Genomic DNA, 20,544 nt, shown 5'->3' on the forward strand with positions numbered 1-20,544 from the left:
TTTACCATAAACGCCTGATTGGTGGACTGCTGCAGAGGTAGTTGTCCTCCTGGAAGATTCTCCCATTTCCAGAGGAACTCCGGAGCTCTGTCAGAGTGACCATCCGGTTCTTGGTCACCTCCGTGACCAAGGCCCTTCTCCACCGATTGCTCAGTTTAGCTGCCAGCTAGGAAGTCTTGGTAGTTCCAAACTTCTTCCATTTAAGAATGTTGGAGGCCACTGTTCTTGGGGACCTTCAATGCTGCAGAAATGTTTTGATACCCTTCCCCATATCTGTGCCTCGACACAATCCTGTCTCAAAGCTCTATGGCTTTGTTTTTGCTCTGACATGCACTGTCAACTGTGGAACCTTATATAGACAGGTGTGCCTTTCTAAATGATGTACAATCAATTGAATATACCACAGATGGACTCCAAGTCAAGGATGATCAATGGAAACAGGAGGCAGGTATGTTTAAAAAAAATATTTAATACATTTAAAAAAAATAAGAACCCTTTTTCGCTTTGACATTTAAACTTATTTTTTTAAATCAATTTTAGAATTAGGCTATAATGTAACAAAATATGGAAAAAGTCAAGGGGTCTGTATACTTTCCGAATATATCAATGAGAGAGAGTATTTATGTACCAGCATATCTGTTGCATTTTTTCAACATCTTGTTTGATTCTTCACCTGGTTGACCCACTAGTACAGTATGGCTCTTTGGAGGGCTATGTTTAAAAATAACCATCAATACAAAGTCATCCCAGGAAACTTTCAGATGTATTTACACAAGAAATACAAAATATTGCAAATAAACAGTACAGATAAAACAATACAAGAAAAGGAAAATCGTGGATCTGTTACAAGTCTTCCACTGAGAACCGAACACAAAATGCTGAGGTTGTAGCAGACATCTCCACAAACATTTGCAGTAAGCCAAAAGTCAAAGGCTACAGTGAAGAAAAGTTAAAGGTCGAGTTCCTGCACGACTAGATGTGCAGGGCAGGCGTTACATTGCATCTACCAATGGCTGTGTGCCACGTCAGACTGCAGTCGGGCACCAGATTGCTATATCATACGAGGTGGTTAGCTAAAATGTTACACCTATTGCAGGCATTCTAAGATCTGGTATGCATCTGCAAAGTAGTAGGGCAGGAACTCGCGAGACGAGAGTGAATAGAAGAGAAGATGCACGGAATCTAACAAAATACAAGTGACATTAGCTTTGGAAAGAAGCCACATTTAAACTATATGAAAACAAAAATCCAGAAACGTCACTCGTCATCAAACTGTGTACTGTCCCTCCAGTGTCTATAATACAGACCAAGTAAAAATTCACTACGTAAAATCTGAAAGATTAATCTTATCTATACAGTGCCATTATAAGAATATAGTTTGTATTGTCACACCCTATTTATAACCTTATTAAGGTTGTGCTCTGTAAAACAATCCACATGATCAGCAAACATAAGCTTAATAATTATGCGAGATTATCATTGACTAAGTACTTTACAATATTCAGACAGGAAAAAGAGTTGCAAAATATGGCTCCAAGGACAGTGTTTCCAAAAGCTGTCATTATGAATATTGACAGTGTGTCTATCAGAAGTTCAGGTGAGGTCTTTGAATACATAGTACAGGTCATCCATTTGTGGAGTGCATGACAGCAAGCTTCAAACAAAACCTCAGACCAAGGCATTAATATGATGCAGGTTTGCACCAACAAAACCCATCCGATCATAAACTGTCCCCGTTTGTTCTCTCTTGTATTGACTCCATCCCATTACCTACCGCAATGACCACGATACAGCACATTTCCATTATGTGGGCTTTTCCCTGTACAGACTAGAGGCCTTACAGAGGAACACCAACTGTCATCCTCAAGCATTTTACCCCATGCCATGAAATGCTCCCACTAGTCTGCAGTATACTGAAAGTGCATTTGCATTTAATTATCTGGTCATTTCTCCTCAGTCCAACCCCCATATGCCATAGATAGACCTGTGAGTGGCTGCTCTCCACTGCATTGTCTCTTGGGAGTGCTGTGTTGGTCTGTGAATATGGATGTCACACTGCTCACTGGCACCCTCATGTGGAGCAGCACAGGGCAATCTGCTGCACCTTAGCCAGCTCCGTTAGCAGCAGCTTCATGCTGTGTTTAAGCTGAGGCAGGCGGGCCAGAGGCTCTGGGGGCTCCAGCTCCCCTGTGTAGTCCAGCCAACTCTCCAACACTGAGGAGAAAAGCCAGAACAGACAACACTGTCAATCACTCATGTCAGATGCATAGCTGAGAGGAACCTATAATATACAGTAGATGTATTGATTGTGGCTACACCTTTATGACAGGTAAGAGGGCAATGGCTTGAGTTGTTTTGCTTTAAAATCTCTTTTTCCCCATTGTACATACAATCAGTGGCATCACAAAACGCTTTACTGGCTGACAGAAAACAAAGTGCATGCCTCACCATCCAGCTCCCTTTCAATGAAGTCCATCCTGTGAGTGACCTCTTCCTGTACGGCATCTATGTGATCCAGCAGGTTGATCTGCCACTGGTGCTGCTGGCTACTGCCGTCTCCGTCCCCTCCCTCCATCTTCACCTCGGCCTGGCCCCAGCGACCAACATCTGAACCCTGGACACATGGGAAAGAAGATGCTTCAGTCATAAGGTTGGACTACCACTCTATAGTATTGTGCATGCAGGATGTATGGATGGAGAGTATAGGAAGCTTTAGTTTTTTAACAAGGACCTGCGATCACAGTTGTATACCCACATATTGTTTTACCACTACATCACTGGCTGAAATAGAACAGACCTTTGGGTGAGTGTTCAGGGGTGTGTGTGGGCTGAAACAACACTAACCTTGGTGTGAGTGTTCAGGTGTGTGTGGGCTTTGGGCCTGGCTGTCTCTAGCATGCCTCCATAGCGCTGCTCTCTCTCCAGGAGGTCCTCAGTACTCCTCAGGCTGTCCTCCAGCTCAGAGCCCCTCCGTGTGGTCTCCACAACCAGCCTCTGCTCCACCGCAGGGTAGTACGCCCGCGGCTTCTGGTAGCAGTGCTCACTCATAATGTACGAGTCCTGGAATGACTGGTATGGCGAGAAGGCGGAAGAGGAGGCTCGACTGAGCTTCTCCATGGCGGCTGACATCAGAGCTTCTGCTCCCCCATGCGCAAGACTCTTGTGGTCCCTCTCTGAGCCCTCGTCTGTTGGCGCTGGAGACGGTGCTGCGTCAGTGCCCGTCCCCGAGCCGTCTCTCCTCCAGGGCCTCTCTGCCCGCTTCCAGGGCTGGCACCACAGCCGCAAGTCAGGGTGGGTTTGGGTACTACAGGGCCACACACAGGCATTCAGACTCCATACAGACTCTACTCATTTCATAAGGGTATAAGATATTCATTCATATTAGTGTATAGATGGATAGTTTTTCCCATTCTATTCCTCTACTTACTGTAGGATGCTCATCTTGAGCTGCAGGCCATTGAGTACCTCCACCACACGGTGGACGTCTCCTAGTAGCTGGTGTGTTGCTGCAATCTTCTTTGCATTCTGGTGGGAGTAGTTTTCATCCAGGAAGGACAGACCGTACATGTGACCCCTGCTCAGCCAATCACGGTCATACCAGTACCGCAGGCTCTGCCGCTGACCTGGAACAAAGATCATGAAGGGTCACATGGTATCATAAGACACATCCAGAAAAATGAGTTAATTGTATTGGCTTATTTAGTTTAGTGTGAGCCTCTTTTAAACACCTGTGGAGAAACCTGCGATGGATTTACTAGCAATCCCAGTTGTATGTTCCTGGCTCTCACCTGGTGGGTCTCGGCAGACGTAGCAAGCGTATTTGTCAGGGACGTTCTCCTCCAGGAGGCCCATGCAGGTGCCATGCTGCCAGCACAGACACTCCTCACACTGAGGGAGACGAGAGACATGGCCAGGGAGCAGAGTTACTATCAACTACTCAATCATGCAAATCAAGGTTTCTCTCTGCTGCTAATGGTTGGCCTGAGATGGGCTTGGCCTTCAGTTAGGTGCTATTTAATCTCGGTTTACTCCAGAACTAACGTTTAAGGACTGCCTTTCCCCAACCCTGATACGTCCAAATAATCGGGGATGAAAAACCCAAACACTGATGTGGTGATACTAATGGTTTGTCAAGGCTGATGGTTTGTTTACATAGCAGGTTAGAACTATCATGGCAAGTTGGGAGAATTAACGTAGCAGGTTATGTGAATGAGGTTAAGGTTAGGAAAAGGGTTAGGCTTAGTTAAAATGCTCCAATTGTCAATAAGTTTAGTCCCAACTCCATCTAGTAGGACTGAGGCCTAACCCAAATGTAGGCCTAACTCCATCTAGTCACAACGGTAAAAGTCCCGACAAACCATCAGTATCGACAAACCGTCACTATCATAACACCTGAACTACTGCTGCTTGTTATCCTAGGCATTCCATCCCGATAGATTCTTGGGTTTACAGAATCGCAGAATCTGTCTGAGAGATGGTGCCATTTGACAAATGTGATTGATTTAAATAAATAGAGTTGGTAGGAATCCACTAGTCTCGCAGTCTCACTGATGTGTATTGGAGGGAGGTTTGGGCTAGAGCCAGGTAAAACCCCCAGGTAGCTCACCTGTATCATGAAATCGTTTTCCTCTTCCACCTCACAGACACAACGCACAATCTCCTGAGCGCCCGTCTCCAAGGCAACAGAGCCCAGATTCAGGGGTGGAGTAGTGACGTCCAGCTCCGCCCCCTGCCCATCATCACTCCAACCACAGCTATCAGTTGACCAATCACTGATGCTATCTTCATCTAGGAGGGGAAATCAAGGGATGGAAAAGGTTAACTAATACAAACAATCCTGGTCAAGATGACCCTAGTCTCTTTTAGAAACATTGCAATACTACATAGACATCTATATTTCTTCCATGAGTTAGTTTCATACCAAACAGTATATTTCTCAATGTGAGTCCCCAGAAGATAACAGCATTTACATCCAAATGACATGTTTGATCAAGGCAATATTGTAACACCAGCAATAATGGTAGAAAATATAGGAGGAAACTATAGCCAATTTCATCCACAGTATTCTAACGTACATTTAAGTGCCAAAATAAAGGAAACACTTGAGTAAATGAGGGATACAAAGTATATTGAAAGCAGGTGCTTCTACACAGGTGTGGTTCCTGAGTTAATTAAGCAATTAACATCCAATCATGCTTTGGGTCATGTATAAAAATACCCAGTTGCCCATTATTTTGGTTACCATGGCTAGAAGAGATCCCAGTGACTATAAGAGGGGTCTCAAAGGAGCATATGGATTTAAAGGGTGTGTGTGTGTGTCTCTATGCCACGGCACATATAAGCTGTTCTGGAATCGCATGGTTGCCCAACGTTCTAGTAAGACATTTTGTTGTTGTTTCCTTTATTTTGGCAGTTACCTGTATATCCTTTACGCATAGCTCTATGGGTTGGACGTATAACAAACCGTATGTTGCACAATAATGAGTATAAAGCAAGCCATAGCAGCAAAAAAAGACCTTTGATTCTATCAATAAACCATAGAATCAGTCCTCAACTGTGACAACAGTTAGTTTGCTTTTCACGCCAGAAAGTGTGGAAAATAATGAGCAACATCGGTTTGATACAGAATTGAAAAGATACAGGTCGAAGCCAAGGACAAATTACTTGGATTGACACCAGGCAAAGAATAATGGCAAAAGGGAGAGAGTGACACACACACAACATACACACACTGATACCCACCATCCACGTGTATCTGCTCTGACTGGTTGTATCCGGGCCTGCAGTGGTATAACTCAGGCTTGTGATTGTGTGAGAGGGGGAATTTGAGTGGCAAATTCAATTTGGACTGAAGATCGAATATTGAGATGTCAATATTCTCCTCACTACCTGTGTACTCTGTTAATAAAGGGGAGGGAGGGGGAAGCAGACGCAGAACAAAATGTCAACTTTGGACTTGCTGATGAGGACAAACAAGAGATACTCTATTGGGGGGGTGGGACAAACACTATATAAAAACAGACCTCTGATGTTTACAGCTAAAGATACTTTTATTGGTAGGGGAATATTTCCTTATAACAAAGAAACCATAAATGGTCAACTTGTGTCCATAAAATACCTCTACTTGAGTATTTCTGAGAGGTGAACTGGCCAAAACAGTGTAAACATAGTCTAATTGTGCATAGTAAATAAACTATCCTCCTAAAAGGTGTTATAACAAGTGTTATCAGAGTTACTCAGAGTGAATTTAAACTAGGTCAACAGACCAATAGTGGTTCAAACCTGGTTAGAGAAGTGGTGTCACAGTGGCTTGTGGTCAGCATTAGACTTTTCACAGATGAGTGAGATGGTTATTAAATCCATAATAAAGGCCTTCCTAGCCTAATGTGTTATTATATGAACCAAACATGAGCCGAAGATGTGCATATCATTAAAGGTCAGTGAAAAGGGAGGTAAAAGCACAAGACTGCTGATGCAAATGAAATGAGCAGTGGCTATTTGACTGATGAAGCGGTATAGGCCAGTAGTGAGGACAGGTAGTTTTAGTGATAATCCCACACAGACCTACACCTACCACACCAAGAGGAATGCAGGATGGCTCTGTGCTCAGGGGCCTTCCCACGGCCTGAATGAAGCGTTGCACATGCAGCTGAGCAACAGGACACGGGCCCCATTCAGAACGGTAGGGTGACTAGAGTCCCCTTCTTACCAGAATTGGCCTTCTTTTTCTTCTTCTTTTTCTTCAGTTTAACGCGAAGGAAGTCCGTTTGTTTCTTATCCTTCAGCCGGTCTCGTTCTTTCACCAATCCTGGAGTGACACAGAGTGAACCAAGAGTTAAGAAAGTGCTTTAGATCCTGAACGCATTACAAACACTAGAGCATGCCAAATTTCACAACATTCCTGTTGTCACATTTAGAGAAAGTGAAAATGAATCTCTGATCAGAAATCAGCTAAGATGCCTACACATTTGACCTATTTAAGCCCTCTCTTTAGATCATTTCACGTCTCCATTTTACACACACCTAAGTCCATGCCACTGCTCATAAACGTCTCTGTCACAACCGGTCTCTGGCCATTCCTGTCCAGCTGGTTCTCTTTGCTCTTCTCCCTCAGCAGCGCCCTCTGCTGCTGGCTCTGCGTTGGCTCTGTGCTGACAGCAGGTGGCACTGACCTGCGTCTGCTCATTGTCTTTGCCTCACTACGTGGAGACGGGGGAGTTCTGATAGGACTGTGCACAGTGGAGTCTGCCAGGCATAGAACAAACATTATTATGACGAAACCTTTGGGTAAATCTATCCCTAAAGCCAACACCTCATTTGGCCGCCTTTCGTTCCAGTACTCTGCTGCCTGTGACTGGAACGAATTGCAAAAATCGCTGAAGTTGGAGACTTTTATCTCCCTCACCAACTTCAAACATCAGCTATCTGAGCAGCTAACCGATCGCTGCAGCTGTACATAGTCTATTGGTAAATAGCCCACCCTTTTCACCTACCTCATCCCCATACTGTTTTTATTTATTTACTTTTCTGCTCTTCTGCACACCAATATCTCTACCTGTACATGACCATCTGATCTTTTATCACTCCAGTGTTAATCTGCAAAATTGTAATTATTTGCCTACCTCCTCATGCCTTTTGCACACATTGTATATAGACCCCCCCTTTGTTTTCTACTGTGTTATTGACTTGTTAATTGTTTACTCCATGTGTAACTCTTTGTTGTATGCTCACACTGCTATGCTTTATCTTGGCCAGGTCGCAGTTGCAAATGAGAACTTGTTCTCAACTAGCCTACCTGGTTAAATAAAGGTGAAATAAAAATAAAAAATCTATCAACAGCCAATTTTTTACACTCACGCATTGAGGCAGAGATGGTGCGTCTCCTCTTAGGACTCTCCAGAGTGGTAGGGAAGGGGTGCTTCTCTGAGGCCTGGGTCTGGACGCTCCTGGTGGGGCTGAGGTCATCCTCTTGCTGCTGGTCCTCTCCGTGGTAGTACTTCATGTGGTAGTGAAGCAGCTTGGCCTTGCGAAACGACTTGGTGCAACCCACAGCGCTGCATTTAAACGGGTTGTGGTCCAAGTTGATGGACAGGACTGGGGGAGGCTGGTTTTTGATCACTCTGTACACTGAAAACACAATGGAGATGTGTAAGAGAGGATGGACAAACAGCTAGGAGTGGAAAGAAACATGTAAACTAATCTAACAGAAAGCAGGGGGAGAACTCACATGGCTCTCTGCTGAATCTGTTGGGGTTGTGAAAACCCTGCTTCCTTATTGCTGGAACAAAAGACAAAGACACCATAAAACTGACAATCCCTGACTGACGACATTCAACAACAAATTAAAAACACTTCACTCTCTCAGAATTCTCATAAATATATTCAAACCTTCTATACTATTTTGTCGACTTGAAATGTGGACAGAACCTTGAAATAACTGCAGTGACAGCTTCCATTATTTGGAAATAAGTCCTTTTGGATAGTGATTTTCTGAAGGGTGTCGTCTTACGTTTCACTGGGAGGTCCAGTGGTGCAGATTTTGAGCTCTCCGGTTGGCTCGCTGCCTTCTGCTCCACTCCGTCATTGGTGGACAAAGCTGAGGGTAATGGGATAGACACTGGCCCTGTCAGTGTTGACATCTGATTGGGTGACTCAGTCGATGGCTTAGGTTCATTTGGTGAGCTCAGGACTGTGTACTCAGTTTCCATTTCCACCTCTTTTTTTATCCCTCCATTTAAATGATGAGTAGACCTCTCCACACTCTGTCCTCGGTCTTCTTCCACCTTCTGTCCTCGGTCTTCTTCCACCTTCTGTCCTCGGTCTTCTTCCACCTTCACTCTGTTCGGGCCCACAGTGGCTGTCATGTGATCCCGGAGGTCGTTCTGTCCTGCATGCTGCTCTGTATGCTCCTCCTGCTTAATCGCGGGTGGACTCTCTTTGATGACGTCCACCTCACCGTCCTTCCTCTTGGTCTTCTCCTGTCCCTCCCTCTTGTCCCATTCATCAACCTCATTATTATCCTCAGTCTCACTGTCTCCCTCCAGGTCAGAGGTACTGCGTCTGGCCCTTTTATTCTTGGGGATGTTTTCCTGAGGCCTCCGTTCTCTGCCATTCTGGTGCTTCCTGACACCATTCCTCTCAGCAGACCGAGTCTTCCCTCCTCCTCTCTAGTTCCAGGAAGAGAGGGGTGATGAAAATAAGGTAAAGTATGACCCACAGAAATGTGACCCCTTGCATGGCAAGCCAACACAATATGAACAGAGACAGTGCCTTCAGAAAGTATTCCTACCCCTTGACTTATTCCACATTTTGTTGCGTTTCAGCCTGAATTAAATGTGTTTTTTTCTTACCCATCTACACATAATACACCATAATGACAAAGTGAAAGCATGTTGTTATACATTTGTGCATATTTATTGAATATGAAATACAGAAATCTCTCATTTACACCCGAGTCTTTACACGTTAGAATCACCTTTGGCGATTACAGCTGCGAGTCTTTTGGGGTACGTCTAAGAGCTTTGCACACCTGGATTGTACAATATTTGCACATTGTTCTTTTAAAAATGCTTCAACCTCTGTCAAATTTGGTGTTGATCATTACTAGACAGCCATTTTCAAGTCTTGCCATAGATTTTCAAGCTGATTTAAGTCAAAACTGTATCTAAGCCACCCAGGAACATTCAATGTCATCTTGGTAAACAACTCCAGTGTATATTTGGCCTTGTGTTTTAGGTTATTGTCCTGCTGAAAGGTGAATTTGTCTCCCAGTGTCTGTTGGAAAGCAGACTGAACCAGGTTTTCCTCTAGGATTTTGCCTGTGCTTAGCTCTATTCTTTTTATCCTAAAAAAACTCTGTAGTCCTTGCAGATGACAAGCATACCCATAACACGATGCAACCACCACCAGGCTTGAAAATATGAAGAGTGGTACTCAGTGATGTGTTGGACATAACGCTTTGTATTCAGGACATAAAGTTCACTTCTTTGTCACATTTTTGCAGTTCTACTTTAGTGCCTTATTGCAGACCAGATGCATGTTTTGGAATATTTGTATTCTATAGAGGCTTCATTCTTTTCAGTCTGTTAATTAGGTTAGTATTGTGGAGTAACTACAATGTTGTTAATCCATCCTCAGTTTTCTCCCATCACAACCATTCTACTCTGTAACAGTTTTAAATTCACCATTGGCCTTATGGGGAAATCCCTGAGCAGTTTCCTTCATATCTGACAATTGAGTTAGGAAGGACGCCTGTATCTTTGTAGTGGCTGGGTGTATTGATACACCATCCAAAGTGTAATTAATAACGTCACCATGCTCAAAGGGATATTCAATGTCTGCTTTTTAATTTGTTTTATTTACCTATCTACCAATAGGTGCCCGTCTTTGCGACCAGACACCTCCCTAATCATTGTGGATGAATCTGTGTTTGAAATTCACTGCTCAACCGAGGGACCTTACAGATAATTTGATGTGTGCGGTACAGAGATTAGGTAGTCAATAAAAATTCATGTTAAACACTATTATTGCACAAAGTGAGTCCATGCAACTTATGTGACTTGTTAAGCATATTTTTACTCTTGAGCTTATTTAGGCTTGCCATAACAAAGGGGTTGAATACTTATTGACTCAAGACATTTCAACTGTTCATTTATTAATTTGAAAACATTTCTAAAAACGTAATTCCACTTTGACATTATGGGGTATTGTGTGTAGGCCATTGACACAAAATTTCAATTTAATCCATTTTAAACTCAGGCTGTGTCAACAAAATGTGTAAAAAGTCGAGGGGCGTGAATACTTTCTGAAGGCACTGTATGTGCCATTTGAGCAGGTAGAAACAATTGACAGTCCCTGGTGAGAGAAGGAAACAAAGAGCTCACCTCTCTGACAAAAGGCTTCACGTGGATCCCCTTCACTGTCTGGACGACTCCATCATAAAACTTCACGGTGTAAGATGCTGAGGGCAAATGGAGATCAGATGGATCAGGTTGATGCTTGATTTTATATTATTTAACAAATTAAAAATGCAGTTGAATCGGTGTTTGAAATTCACTGCTCAACTGAGGGACCTTAGCCAAATACATTTAAACTCAGTTTCACCATTCCTGACATTTAATCCAAGTAAAAAATTCCCTGTCTTGGGTCAGTTAGTATCACCGCTTTATTTTAAGAATGTGAAATGTCAGAATAATAGAGAGTATTATTTATTTCAGCCTTTATTTCTTTCATCACATTCCCAGTGTGTCAGAAGTGTACATACACTCAATTAGTATTTGGTAGCATTGCCTTAAACAATTTAAACTTCGGTCAAACATTTTGGGTAGCCTTCCACAAGCTTCCCACAATAACTTGGATGAATTTTGGCCCATTCCTCCTGACAGAGCTGGTGTAACTGAGTCAGTGCTGTAGGCCTCCTTGCTCGCACACACATTTTCAGTTCTGCACACACACTTTCTATAGGATTGAGGTCAGGGCTTTGTGATGGCCACTTCAGTACCTTGACTTTGTTGTCCTTAAGCCATTTTGCCACAACTTTGTAAGTATGCTTTGGGTCATTATCCATTTGGAAGACCCATTTGCGACCAAGCTTTAACTTCCTGACTGATGTCTTCGGATGTAGCTTCAATATATCCACATAATATTCCCTCCTCATGATGCCATCTATTTTGTGAAGTGCACCAGTCCCTCCTGCTGCAAAGCACCCCCACAACATGATGCTGCCACCCCTGTGCTTCATGGTTGGGATGGTGTTCTTCGGCTTGCAAGCCTCCCCCTTTTTCCTCCAAACGATGGTCATTATGGCCAAACAGTTCTATTTTTGTCTCATCAGACCAGAGGACATTTCTCCAAAAAGTACGATCTTTGTCCCCATGTGCAGTTCAAACCATAGTCTGGCTTTTTTTAATGGCAGTTTTGGAGCAGTGGCTTCTTCCTTGCTGAGCAGCCTTTCATGTTGTCAATATAGGACTCGTTTTACTGTGGATATAGATACCTTCGTATCCGTTTCCTCCAGCATCTTCACACGGTCCTTTTCTGTTGTTCTGGGATTGATTTGCACTTTTTGCACCAAAGTACGTTCATCTCTAGGAGACAGAATGGATCTCCTTCCTGAGCGGTATGACGGCTGTGTGGTCCCATGGTGTTTATACTTGCATACTATTGTTTGTACAGATGAATGTGGTACCTTCAGGCGTTTGGAAATTGCTCCCAAGAATGAACCAGACTTGGAGGTCTACAATATTTTTTCTGAGGTCTTGGCTGATTTATTTAGATTTTCCCATGATGTCAAGCAAAGAGGCACTGAGTTTGAAGGTAGGCCCTGCAATACATCCACAGGTACACCTCCAATTGACTCAAATTATGTCAATTAGCCTATCGGTATCTTCTAAAGCCATGACATCATTTTCTGGAATTGTCCAGGCTGTTTAAAGGCACAGTCAACTTACTGTATGTAAACTTCTGACCCACTGGAATTGTGATACAGTGAATTATAAGTGAAATAATCTGTCTGTAAACAATTGTTGGAAAAAATGACTTGTGTCATGCACAAAAGTAGACCGACTTGCCAAAACTATAGTTTGTTAACCTCTCTAGGCTAGCGGGCGGTATTTTTCACATCCGGATGAAAAGCGTGCCCAAAGTAAACTGCCTGATACTCAGGCGCAGAAGCTGGGATATGCATATTATTAGGAGTTTTGGATAGAAAACACTCTGAAGTTTCTAAAAGTGTTTGAATGATTTCTGTGAGTATAACAGAACTTATTTGGCAGGCGAAACCCCGAGGACAAACCAACCAGGAATTTGTTTTTGGAGGTCACTCTCTTTTCAATGAGATTTCAATGGGAATCTAGATTTCTAAGGCACTTGCTTGCAGTTCCCATCGCTTCCACTGGATGTCAACAGTCTTCAGAAATTGGTTGATGTTTTTCCTTTGAGAAATGAAGAAGTAGCCCTGTTCAGAACGAGGGTCGAGTGAAGTGTACCGTTTGTTAGAGGTGTGTGACCTGAAAACTCGCTCCACTTTGTTTTTATCCGCTATTGAACGCAGTTTATCCCGTCTTAAATTGTATAGATTATTTACATAAAAAAAGACCTAAAGTTGCATTAGGAAAGTTGTTTGAAATGTTTGGACAAAGATTACAGGTAACTTATTAGATATTTTGTAGTCATGTTGCAGGAGTTGAAAACTGTTTTTCTGGATCAAACGCGCCAATAAATGGACATTTGAGATATAACGACGGAATTAATCGAACAAAAGGACCATTTGTGATGTTGTGATGTTTATGGGACATATTGGAGTGCCAACAAAAGAAGATATTCAAAGGTAAGGCATGAATTATATTGTTATTTCTGAGTATTGTGTCGCACCTGGCGGAATGAAAAATGATTGTGTGTTTGATGGGGTACTATCCTCAGATAATAGTATGGTTTGCTTACGCCATAAAGCCTTTTTGAAATCTGACACAGCGGCTGGATTAACAAGAAGTTTATCTTTAATCATATGTATAACACTTGTATCTTTCATCAAAGTTTATGATGAGTATTTCTGTAATTTGATTTGTCTCTCTGCAATTTCACTGGATGTTATTTGAGACAATGCATTACTGAACATAACGCTCCAATTTAAACTGAGGTCTTTGGACATAAAGAGGGACTTTATTGAACAAAACTAACATTATTGTGTAACATGGAGTCCTGGGAGTGCCACCAGATTAAGATCATCAAAGGTTAGTGATTAGGGGGCCTCCCGGGTGGCACAGTGGCTAAGGGCTGTGCCACCAGAGACCCTGGGTTCGCGCCCAGGCTCTGTCGTAACCGGCCGCGACCGGGAGGTCCGTGGGGCGACGCACAATTGGCCTAGCGTCGTCCGGGTTAGGGAGGGCTTGGCCGGTAGGGATATCCTTGTCTCATCGCGCACCAGCGATGCCCGTGGCACAGTGCACGCTAACCAAGGTTGCCAGGTGCACTGTGTTTCCTCTGATACATTGGTGCGGCTGGCTTTCGGGGTTGGATGCGTGCTGTGTTAAGAAGCAGTGTGGGTCGGTTGGGTTGTGTGTCGTGGGACGCATGACTTTCAACCTTTGTCTCTCCCGAGCACATACGGGAGTTGTAGCGATGAGACAAGATAGTAGCTACTAAAAACAATTGGATACCACAAAATTGGGGAGAAAAAGGGGTAAAAAAAAAAAAAAAAAGTTTGATTTATTTAATTGATATTTCTGACTTTTGTGAGCCCTCTCCTTGGTTGGAAAATGTCTGTATGGTTGTTTGTGGCTAGGCGCTGTCCTAACATAATCGTATGGTGTGCTTTCGCCGTAAAGCCTTTTTGAAATCAGACACTGTGGTTGGATTAACAAGAAGTTTATCTTTAAAATGGTGTATAATACGTATGTTTGAGGATTTTTAATTATGAGATTTCTGCTGTTTGAATTTGGCGCCCTGCAATTTCACTGGCTGTTGTCGAGGTGGGACACAAATCCCAGAGAGGTTAACAAGACATTTGTGGAGTGGTTGAAAAACAAGTTTTAATGACTCCAACCTAAGTGTATGTAAAATTCCGACTTCAACTGTACATAACAAAATTGTCAAGGATACAAACACAAAAATGTCAAGAGACTTATTTCCATTGTGGTCCTCTATTCTGCAGAACAGAACACACAAATCCCTTCAATATGCATACGAGTGTACTTCCAAACCACTCACCATCTTTATTGACTACTAAGACCTTGGCAGGGTAGAAGCGGCAATCGGACCAACTGGCGAGGACCTTGTCATTCACATGAAATCCCTGAAGAGACAGATGAAAGGAGGTGTCACACATGGATCCAGTATCAGCCTGAGCAAATGACATCCAATAGAAGTAGGCGGAGCAAACAAAAGACCAGGTAAAGCTAAGCAGAACAATCAGTAGGGATCTAGTCCCTATCTTACAGGGATAGGATCGTCGTCCAGCAGTCCCTGTCGTCTCAGCTGGATCCTCTCTACAGGTCTCAGGTAGGGGCTGGTCCAGTCAAACCACTCATCATAGCGGTGGCTCCACTGACGGTAGTGGATCAGGATCTTCTCATCGCTATAGTCAATCTTCTCTATGTTGGCCGGATACCTAGGAGCAGGGGATATATGAGGGGTGACTGAGATGGGAGCAAAGCAACTGAACAGGATAACAGAAAGACAGAGCGAAAGACAAAGAAAGACTGAAAAATAGCTGAGGAAAGCAACAAAGAGAGTGCAGGAAGATAAAGACATACTGTACTGAGAATGAGAGAGAGTGATGGAGGGACAGAAGCATGACTCACCAGTTTTTGAGGGTGTCTCTGGCCTCTAGCGTCGCTCCCACCTCAAAGGTTATCCCTCTTCTGTTAGGGGGTGTCTTGCTCATCATGCCCACATCCACCTCCTGCTGACAGACACACAGTTCTACTCGGTTAAAGACCAGACACACATACACTTCTAGTTCTTAAAACTGCCATGACGGGGGTCCAACGTGAGTTTGTACTGGTCTAGAGACTGGATTAGAGTGAACTGGCTTAAATACAAAAGAGGTCCGACTCCATAATCAGTGGAGAATTTAGTTAGTTCTCAATTTCTTTTGATCAGCATTTACTTGTTACATAATGAATCATAGTGGTGGAAAGTGAAAGCAAACAATGGTGCTAAGGGTCTTAGTCATTTTGCTGAGAGGACTGCCAGGAAGAGAGGTGAGAGAACAGGGGATGAGGCTGGTCTATATGGCTGAGAGAAAAGGGAATTATTCCATAAATACAGGAACACAATACTGTGTGTACCCAACAATAACTACTGTAAGTATGTAGACACATGGGGAATAAAAACGATAATTACTGAAGTTAGTATTGTAGCAGTAGACACATTAAGGGATTCCACAATGTTTACAAAAGACCAACGACTGAGCAACAATGTTGGCAGGCACAGTGGAATTTAGCCCCTAGTCTAAAAGGTGTGTTGACACCATGTAGTTCTAAGCTATATCTAACATCTTAGTTTGTTGCATCCAAAGATAGGTGTAAACATTGTAGTGTGTATCATCTAAATAAATAAAAACGAAGAAATAACAACTTAAGCCATTATAGGGCATCCATTAAGTAGTCATAAGCTCTACATCGACGTTTAATAAGAATTTAAGCAAAGTCGTACTACATAATGAGCGATGTGAAAGGCCCTTAAATCTGGTGTTCATCCAAAGATGGCATAACCCCCTTGACACCCTTAAAATGGCTTGACATTCGTTTATGATAGCAAATATGTCTGCCCCGTCATTTAGGCTATCAGGCTCCAATGTTTATCCAACGAAAACACTTAGCAAAGAAACACATAACGTTATATGCAATCCTCAGATCTCATAACAGCACGCAAACCTTCCTCTTTGAAGCATTTGTATGTAACCCTTACTCCATGTATTTTATAGCAATACTGTCTAATCCCTGTCTCGAGAATTTTGTGCAGCCAGTACCTAATAACGAGGTCAAGAGCCAGACAGCTTTCAAAGACTTGGGCAGCACGATGAGAAATTCCGACACTGTCTATTATGTATCCTTTTGTCCAACTGGAGTGATCAGTGTGATGATTCATGACTGAATTCCAAATCGGTCAAATTGACAACATTTTTGCTTTTGATGACTAAATATGCTCAAACAAAATCTGTGCTACTCAAAATGGTCCATTGTCTGGTCCATTGCAGAGCGTTACATTGTGTCTCGCGCCCTGAATACTTTGTATCCTCTAGCATTGTCAAACACAATCACTAAAATCCCGGGAAACACACGATTCTAAACAGATCTTTGCAATACATTCGCCTAATTTCGGGAGGAAAAACTCACCTTTGTGTAGAGACTTTGAGCATATTCCATTTAAATGCAACAATAGTAGCCGGATATCTTCACACTACTTGGCAACCCACGTGTTTTCTGGTCAGGCGAACATTCCACATATTGAAACAATGGGAGACAATAGCAATGCAAATGGTCTCTGAAATTAGATTAAGCTAGTTATGCAGCCCAGTTGCTTATGTAACATACATGGATAACATGAATTAACGTTATGTAGGTTCAACAAACACATACTCTGACGAAGCATTTATGAACGAATACGGCATAATTCTTTCTGGTGGAGTGTGGCTCTAAACGCACGGAAGCGACCTCAATGACGCGCAATACACGTCAGTTGTTTATCACAGACTCGATAAGGGTGAAAATAATTGTAAACTTAGACCTTGGCTTCAACTATAGGCCTACTATAGTTCATGGCTTTACATTACCTATGTAACATAACCATAGAAGGCTAGTTGCCGATAAAATGTTGAAATATAGCCTAATCCTGTAAATTGCCATGTTTTTCTCTCTCCATTATTTGGCAGCGCTGCTTGCACGTTAGCATTCACCCAGCATCCACTCCAAAGTAAGGCTTAAATAAGATGCATATGATTTTATACAATTCAAAAGCTGCCTTTTATGGATTCGTTTCTGACGGTTTATCTTCCGATATTCTATAAGGAGTCTTGAATATATTTCACTGTAGTTTGTCAGTGACTTGAATAAAGCTAATTGGTTAAGCGGTCTGATATGGGCGGGCTTGAGACATTGTACAGGCCATTCAGACTGTCATTCATAAGAGGATCGGGCCTCTACGCCTGGCCACACGTTTTCTTACGGTAAATACGGCATGGAAATAGAGCACTTTAAACTTCCCTGAAGCCACCGAAACAATGACGAGTCAACCTTACACCAAGCATAAGATATCCGCAAACCAAAACAAATCTACATTACAAGTCTTTAAAAGTTATTTGTTTAGGAAGCAGAAGCGTCATGCCGCATTCAGATTACACAATGTTTTGTTATTGATGCATAAAATCTTTCTATTCTGTCTCAAATACCAATGACTAAAATTGTGCAGAAAACTGATATCAAATGTTACCTTGATTTCTGGATACTGTGTTTCCAATGGTGATGTGCAGCGTGTGGTGCCTCCGCTTCTGATTCGAGAGCACGCAGTTGATTTCTCTCTCGATGCACTCGCACTACCGGCGCGCAACTACGCATGTATTAAATATACCTTCTGTTCCAGAGATGCATGGTAGAGGCTATTTGCAGGCTATACACAAGTAAATTACTTTGTCGTAGCCCTGCCAATATGACATGTACAGCCAATGGCAAATTGACATCAATAGTAGGCTAGGCTATATTACATCGTATTACTAACATAGCTAATTACTGGCTTGCAAATGCTGGCAGGGTATTGTTTCTTGAATAGTGCTCGATTTTACTCCGAAATAGGCTATATTTCCTTTATTTAGAAGACAACACTTTCTAAAAAACAATCCGAATCATGTTAATTTAATTTCCTGCAACTTCTGTATTACATTCTTATGTACAAAAATATCCACTATATTTGTTTTAATTACCAGGACGATAAGGACAATGACAAGACAACCATAAAGAACTGAGGACCATGTCGGCCTACTTTACAATACTCAGATGGTACAACACATTTGGACAAGACATTAATAAAGGGAATGCTATTAATAGCCTCAATAACATATACATTTTTTTTTATACACTTAATCCAGTAAAGGTCTGATAACCAGTCTACAATGAAACCTTTATTTTTCTTGAACAATCATTTTATAGAATAACAGAGGGTATGTTCACATAATACACAACACAAACAATGAGTGGTTGAATCAGTACTATTTTCAAAGGCAAGCTTGCAGGAGGGAAACTATGAGTAGTTACAAAATCAAAAAGGTTCATCTTTATCATGGATCATTTGAAAATACAACCAGATACTGTTACTATTTACAGGCATTATTTACACAGGAAAGCTTCCAGGGAGTGTCTTACCTACATCGTCAGTTTAGTACATCATAGTTTGGATGCATGTGAAATTCAGACCTTCAGTTACCAGGGGAAGTTATTACTACACCCGTTTTAATAGAACACCTGAGCCAAAATATCTATGGTGAAAAGAAGTGATAGTGTTACTACTTTACACATGTGTTTATGCCTCTTTCAATATTGGTGTATTGCAACAACAAAAAAACATGTATTTTTGGCAACGCACTGGATAAATGCAGTGAAAAGTGTTTTACAAGGTCAGCCATAGTAGTACGGCAACCCTGGAGCAATTTAGGATTAAGTGCCTTGCTCAAGGGCACGTCAACAGATTTTTCACCTAGTCAGCTCAGGCATTCCAACCAGCAACCTTTCCGGTTACTGGCCCAACGCTCTAACTGCTAGGCTACCTGCTGCCGAATAGATCTCCCATACACACAGTACATACATGTACCAGAATACATTTATAACATCCTCCATCAGCAGTTGAAAATCAGAGGGTTGTTATGGCACAACACACTGTTGAGGAGACCACTAAAACGGGCATTTTACACAAGCTCCAAAACACATGGTCTTATTGCTTCCAGTTTGTACTTTGAAATGTACGCTCTGACTGTGGCTCTACTGTAGTCAGACTATAGACTGTGGCTCTACTGTAGTCAGACTATAGACTGTGGCTCTATATCAAAATGGCTGTGGTATAACTTTTTTTTTATTTTGAGATAAAATCACCAACATAGCAGTGAGACTGATGCAGTCTTGTTGATAGAACTACTAAAAACATCACAGGCACGCTCATTTTTAAATTAGACATTTTTTCTCATTTGTAAATAAGAACTGGAGGCTGAGTCTCTAGAACTCAGACACACATACATACAAGAGGCCAAATAGATATAAGAAGGGGACCCTGGGTCTGTTTCCTGATGACAATGTCCATCCTGTACAAACCATATGAGACTCCTCCTGCACAGCCCATATCCAGCAAAGAAACAATGGCACTTCACATTCAGTTATAAATGTAGGAGGAAAATCTGATTTTACATGCAGTTAAAACAAAGTCATCCAAATGAACTGAATAAAAAGCGGTCCCTATGATGTAAAGTCATTTGTAGTCTTTTTGTGTGCAATAATTGTGGGGTTTCTATCACATATCACACACAATGTCACCTATGCAGTAGGCACAGATGTATTGTTCTGCAGTCAGAAAGTAGAACAGAGGATGGGTCCACTGTCAAGTGACTGTGTTACGTACAGTACTCAGTGGTGAAACATCTGGGTTCTCTCTTATCTTCTTATGACCCTGCCTTTGAAGACAGAACTGATCAACTCGGGTATTGTTACAGTATGATTTCCAGTGTGTGTGTGTGTGTTTTGTGATAGGTCAATGGAGTGGGGCGGGCTTCGCAAAGCGAATCTCTCAGTGACACTGGGGCACGTGGTGTCAAGGGAGTCAGTCTACACAACGCCCTCAATGAAACTGGTGTCCAGGTGAACGATGAGCATGCGCAGGAAAGACATCTCCTTGCGTGTGTTCTCAAAGATGATTCGTGGGTCATCAGACTGGCAGCGGAGGCAGTTGGGGGCCATCACCATGGCAAGGTTATTGACATCCATCTTAGTAACAGACACATTAGCAGGTTGAGCAAACACCTGGGGATAATTAGTGTGGGAGAAAGGGTGAAAAATCATTAGGGAC

At 42.5% G+C, this 20,544-nt stretch overlaps 2 protein-coding genes across 18 annotated transcripts in view; both read right to left on the minus strand.

Annotated features, from left to right (window-relative positions):
* Positions 1 to 744: 744 nt before the first annotated feature.
* On the minus strand, positions 745 to 18,076 carry LOC109890965 (PHD finger protein 20). Of its 16 annotated transcripts, none has more exons than XM_031824950.1 (18): positions 17,932 to 18,050; positions 16,839 to 16,925; positions 15,300 to 15,403; positions 14,935 to 15,106; positions 14,707 to 14,791; positions 10,884 to 10,960; positions 8,510 to 9,167; positions 8,228 to 8,278; positions 7,858 to 8,127; positions 7,024 to 7,245; positions 6,710 to 6,808; positions 5,743 to 5,898; positions 4,607 to 4,788; positions 3,729 to 3,888; positions 3,428 to 3,623; positions 2,845 to 3,304; positions 2,449 to 2,614; positions 745 to 2,214 (listed from the first exon to the last, which is right to left on the minus strand). In XM_031824950.1, exons 2-18 carry the CDS (start codon positions 16,866 to 16,868, stop codon positions 2,072 to 2,074), a joined length of 3,231 nt encoding a protein of 1,076 aa, XP_031680810.1. In that variant the 5' UTR covers positions 16,869 to 16,925; positions 17,932 to 18,050; the 3' UTR covers positions 745 to 2,071. The 16 variants fall into 16 exon arrangements, with proteins under 16 accessions (XP_031680810.1, XP_031680812.1, XP_031680811.1 ...); XM_031824952.1 differs by having other exon boundaries at positions 15,300 to 15,400; positions 17,932 to 18,036; XM_031824951.1 differs by lacking the exon at positions 17,932 to 18,050 and adding an exon at positions 17,082 to 17,912.
* A 520-nt stretch (positions 18,077 to 18,596) lies between these two features.
* LOC109891523 (rho GTPase-activating protein 39) overlaps positions 18,597 to 20,544 on the minus strand; it is a 52,893-nt gene continuing 50,945 nt past the window's right edge. For both annotated transcript variants that reach the window (XM_031824965.1, XM_031824964.1), the window contains exon 10: positions 18,597 to 20,498. In XM_031824965.1, coding sequence (XP_031680825.1) covers positions 20,304 to 20,498 — 195 coding nt within the window. In that variant the 3' untranslated portion in view covers positions 18,597 to 20,303. The remainder of the gene's footprint in view (positions 20,499 to 20,544) is intronic.

This window comes from Oncorhynchus kisutch, linkage group LG5 (genome assembly GCF_002021735.2).
Source record: "Oncorhynchus kisutch isolate 150728-3 linkage group LG5, Okis_V2, whole genome shotgun sequence".
NCBI lineage: Eukaryota > Metazoa > Chordata > Actinopteri > Salmoniformes > Salmonidae > Oncorhynchus > Oncorhynchus kisutch.

What these genes read in the sequence shown, in the direction of transcription:
- LOC109890965 (XM_031824950.1), bottom strand. Translation starts at nt 16,868, where the DNA reads ATGGAATATGCTCAAAGTCTCTACACAAAG. An exon ending in CTTAGTAGTCAATAAAGATG is followed by an intron (nt 10,961 to 14,706) that starts GTGAGTGGTTTG and finishes ATTTGCCCTCAG; the next exon opens with CATCTTACACCGTGAAGTTT. An exon ending in AAAACGATTTCATGATACAG is followed by an intron (nt 3,889 to 4,606) that starts GTGAGCTACCTG and finishes CGTCTCCCTCAG; the next exon opens with TGTGAGGAGTGTCTGTGCTG.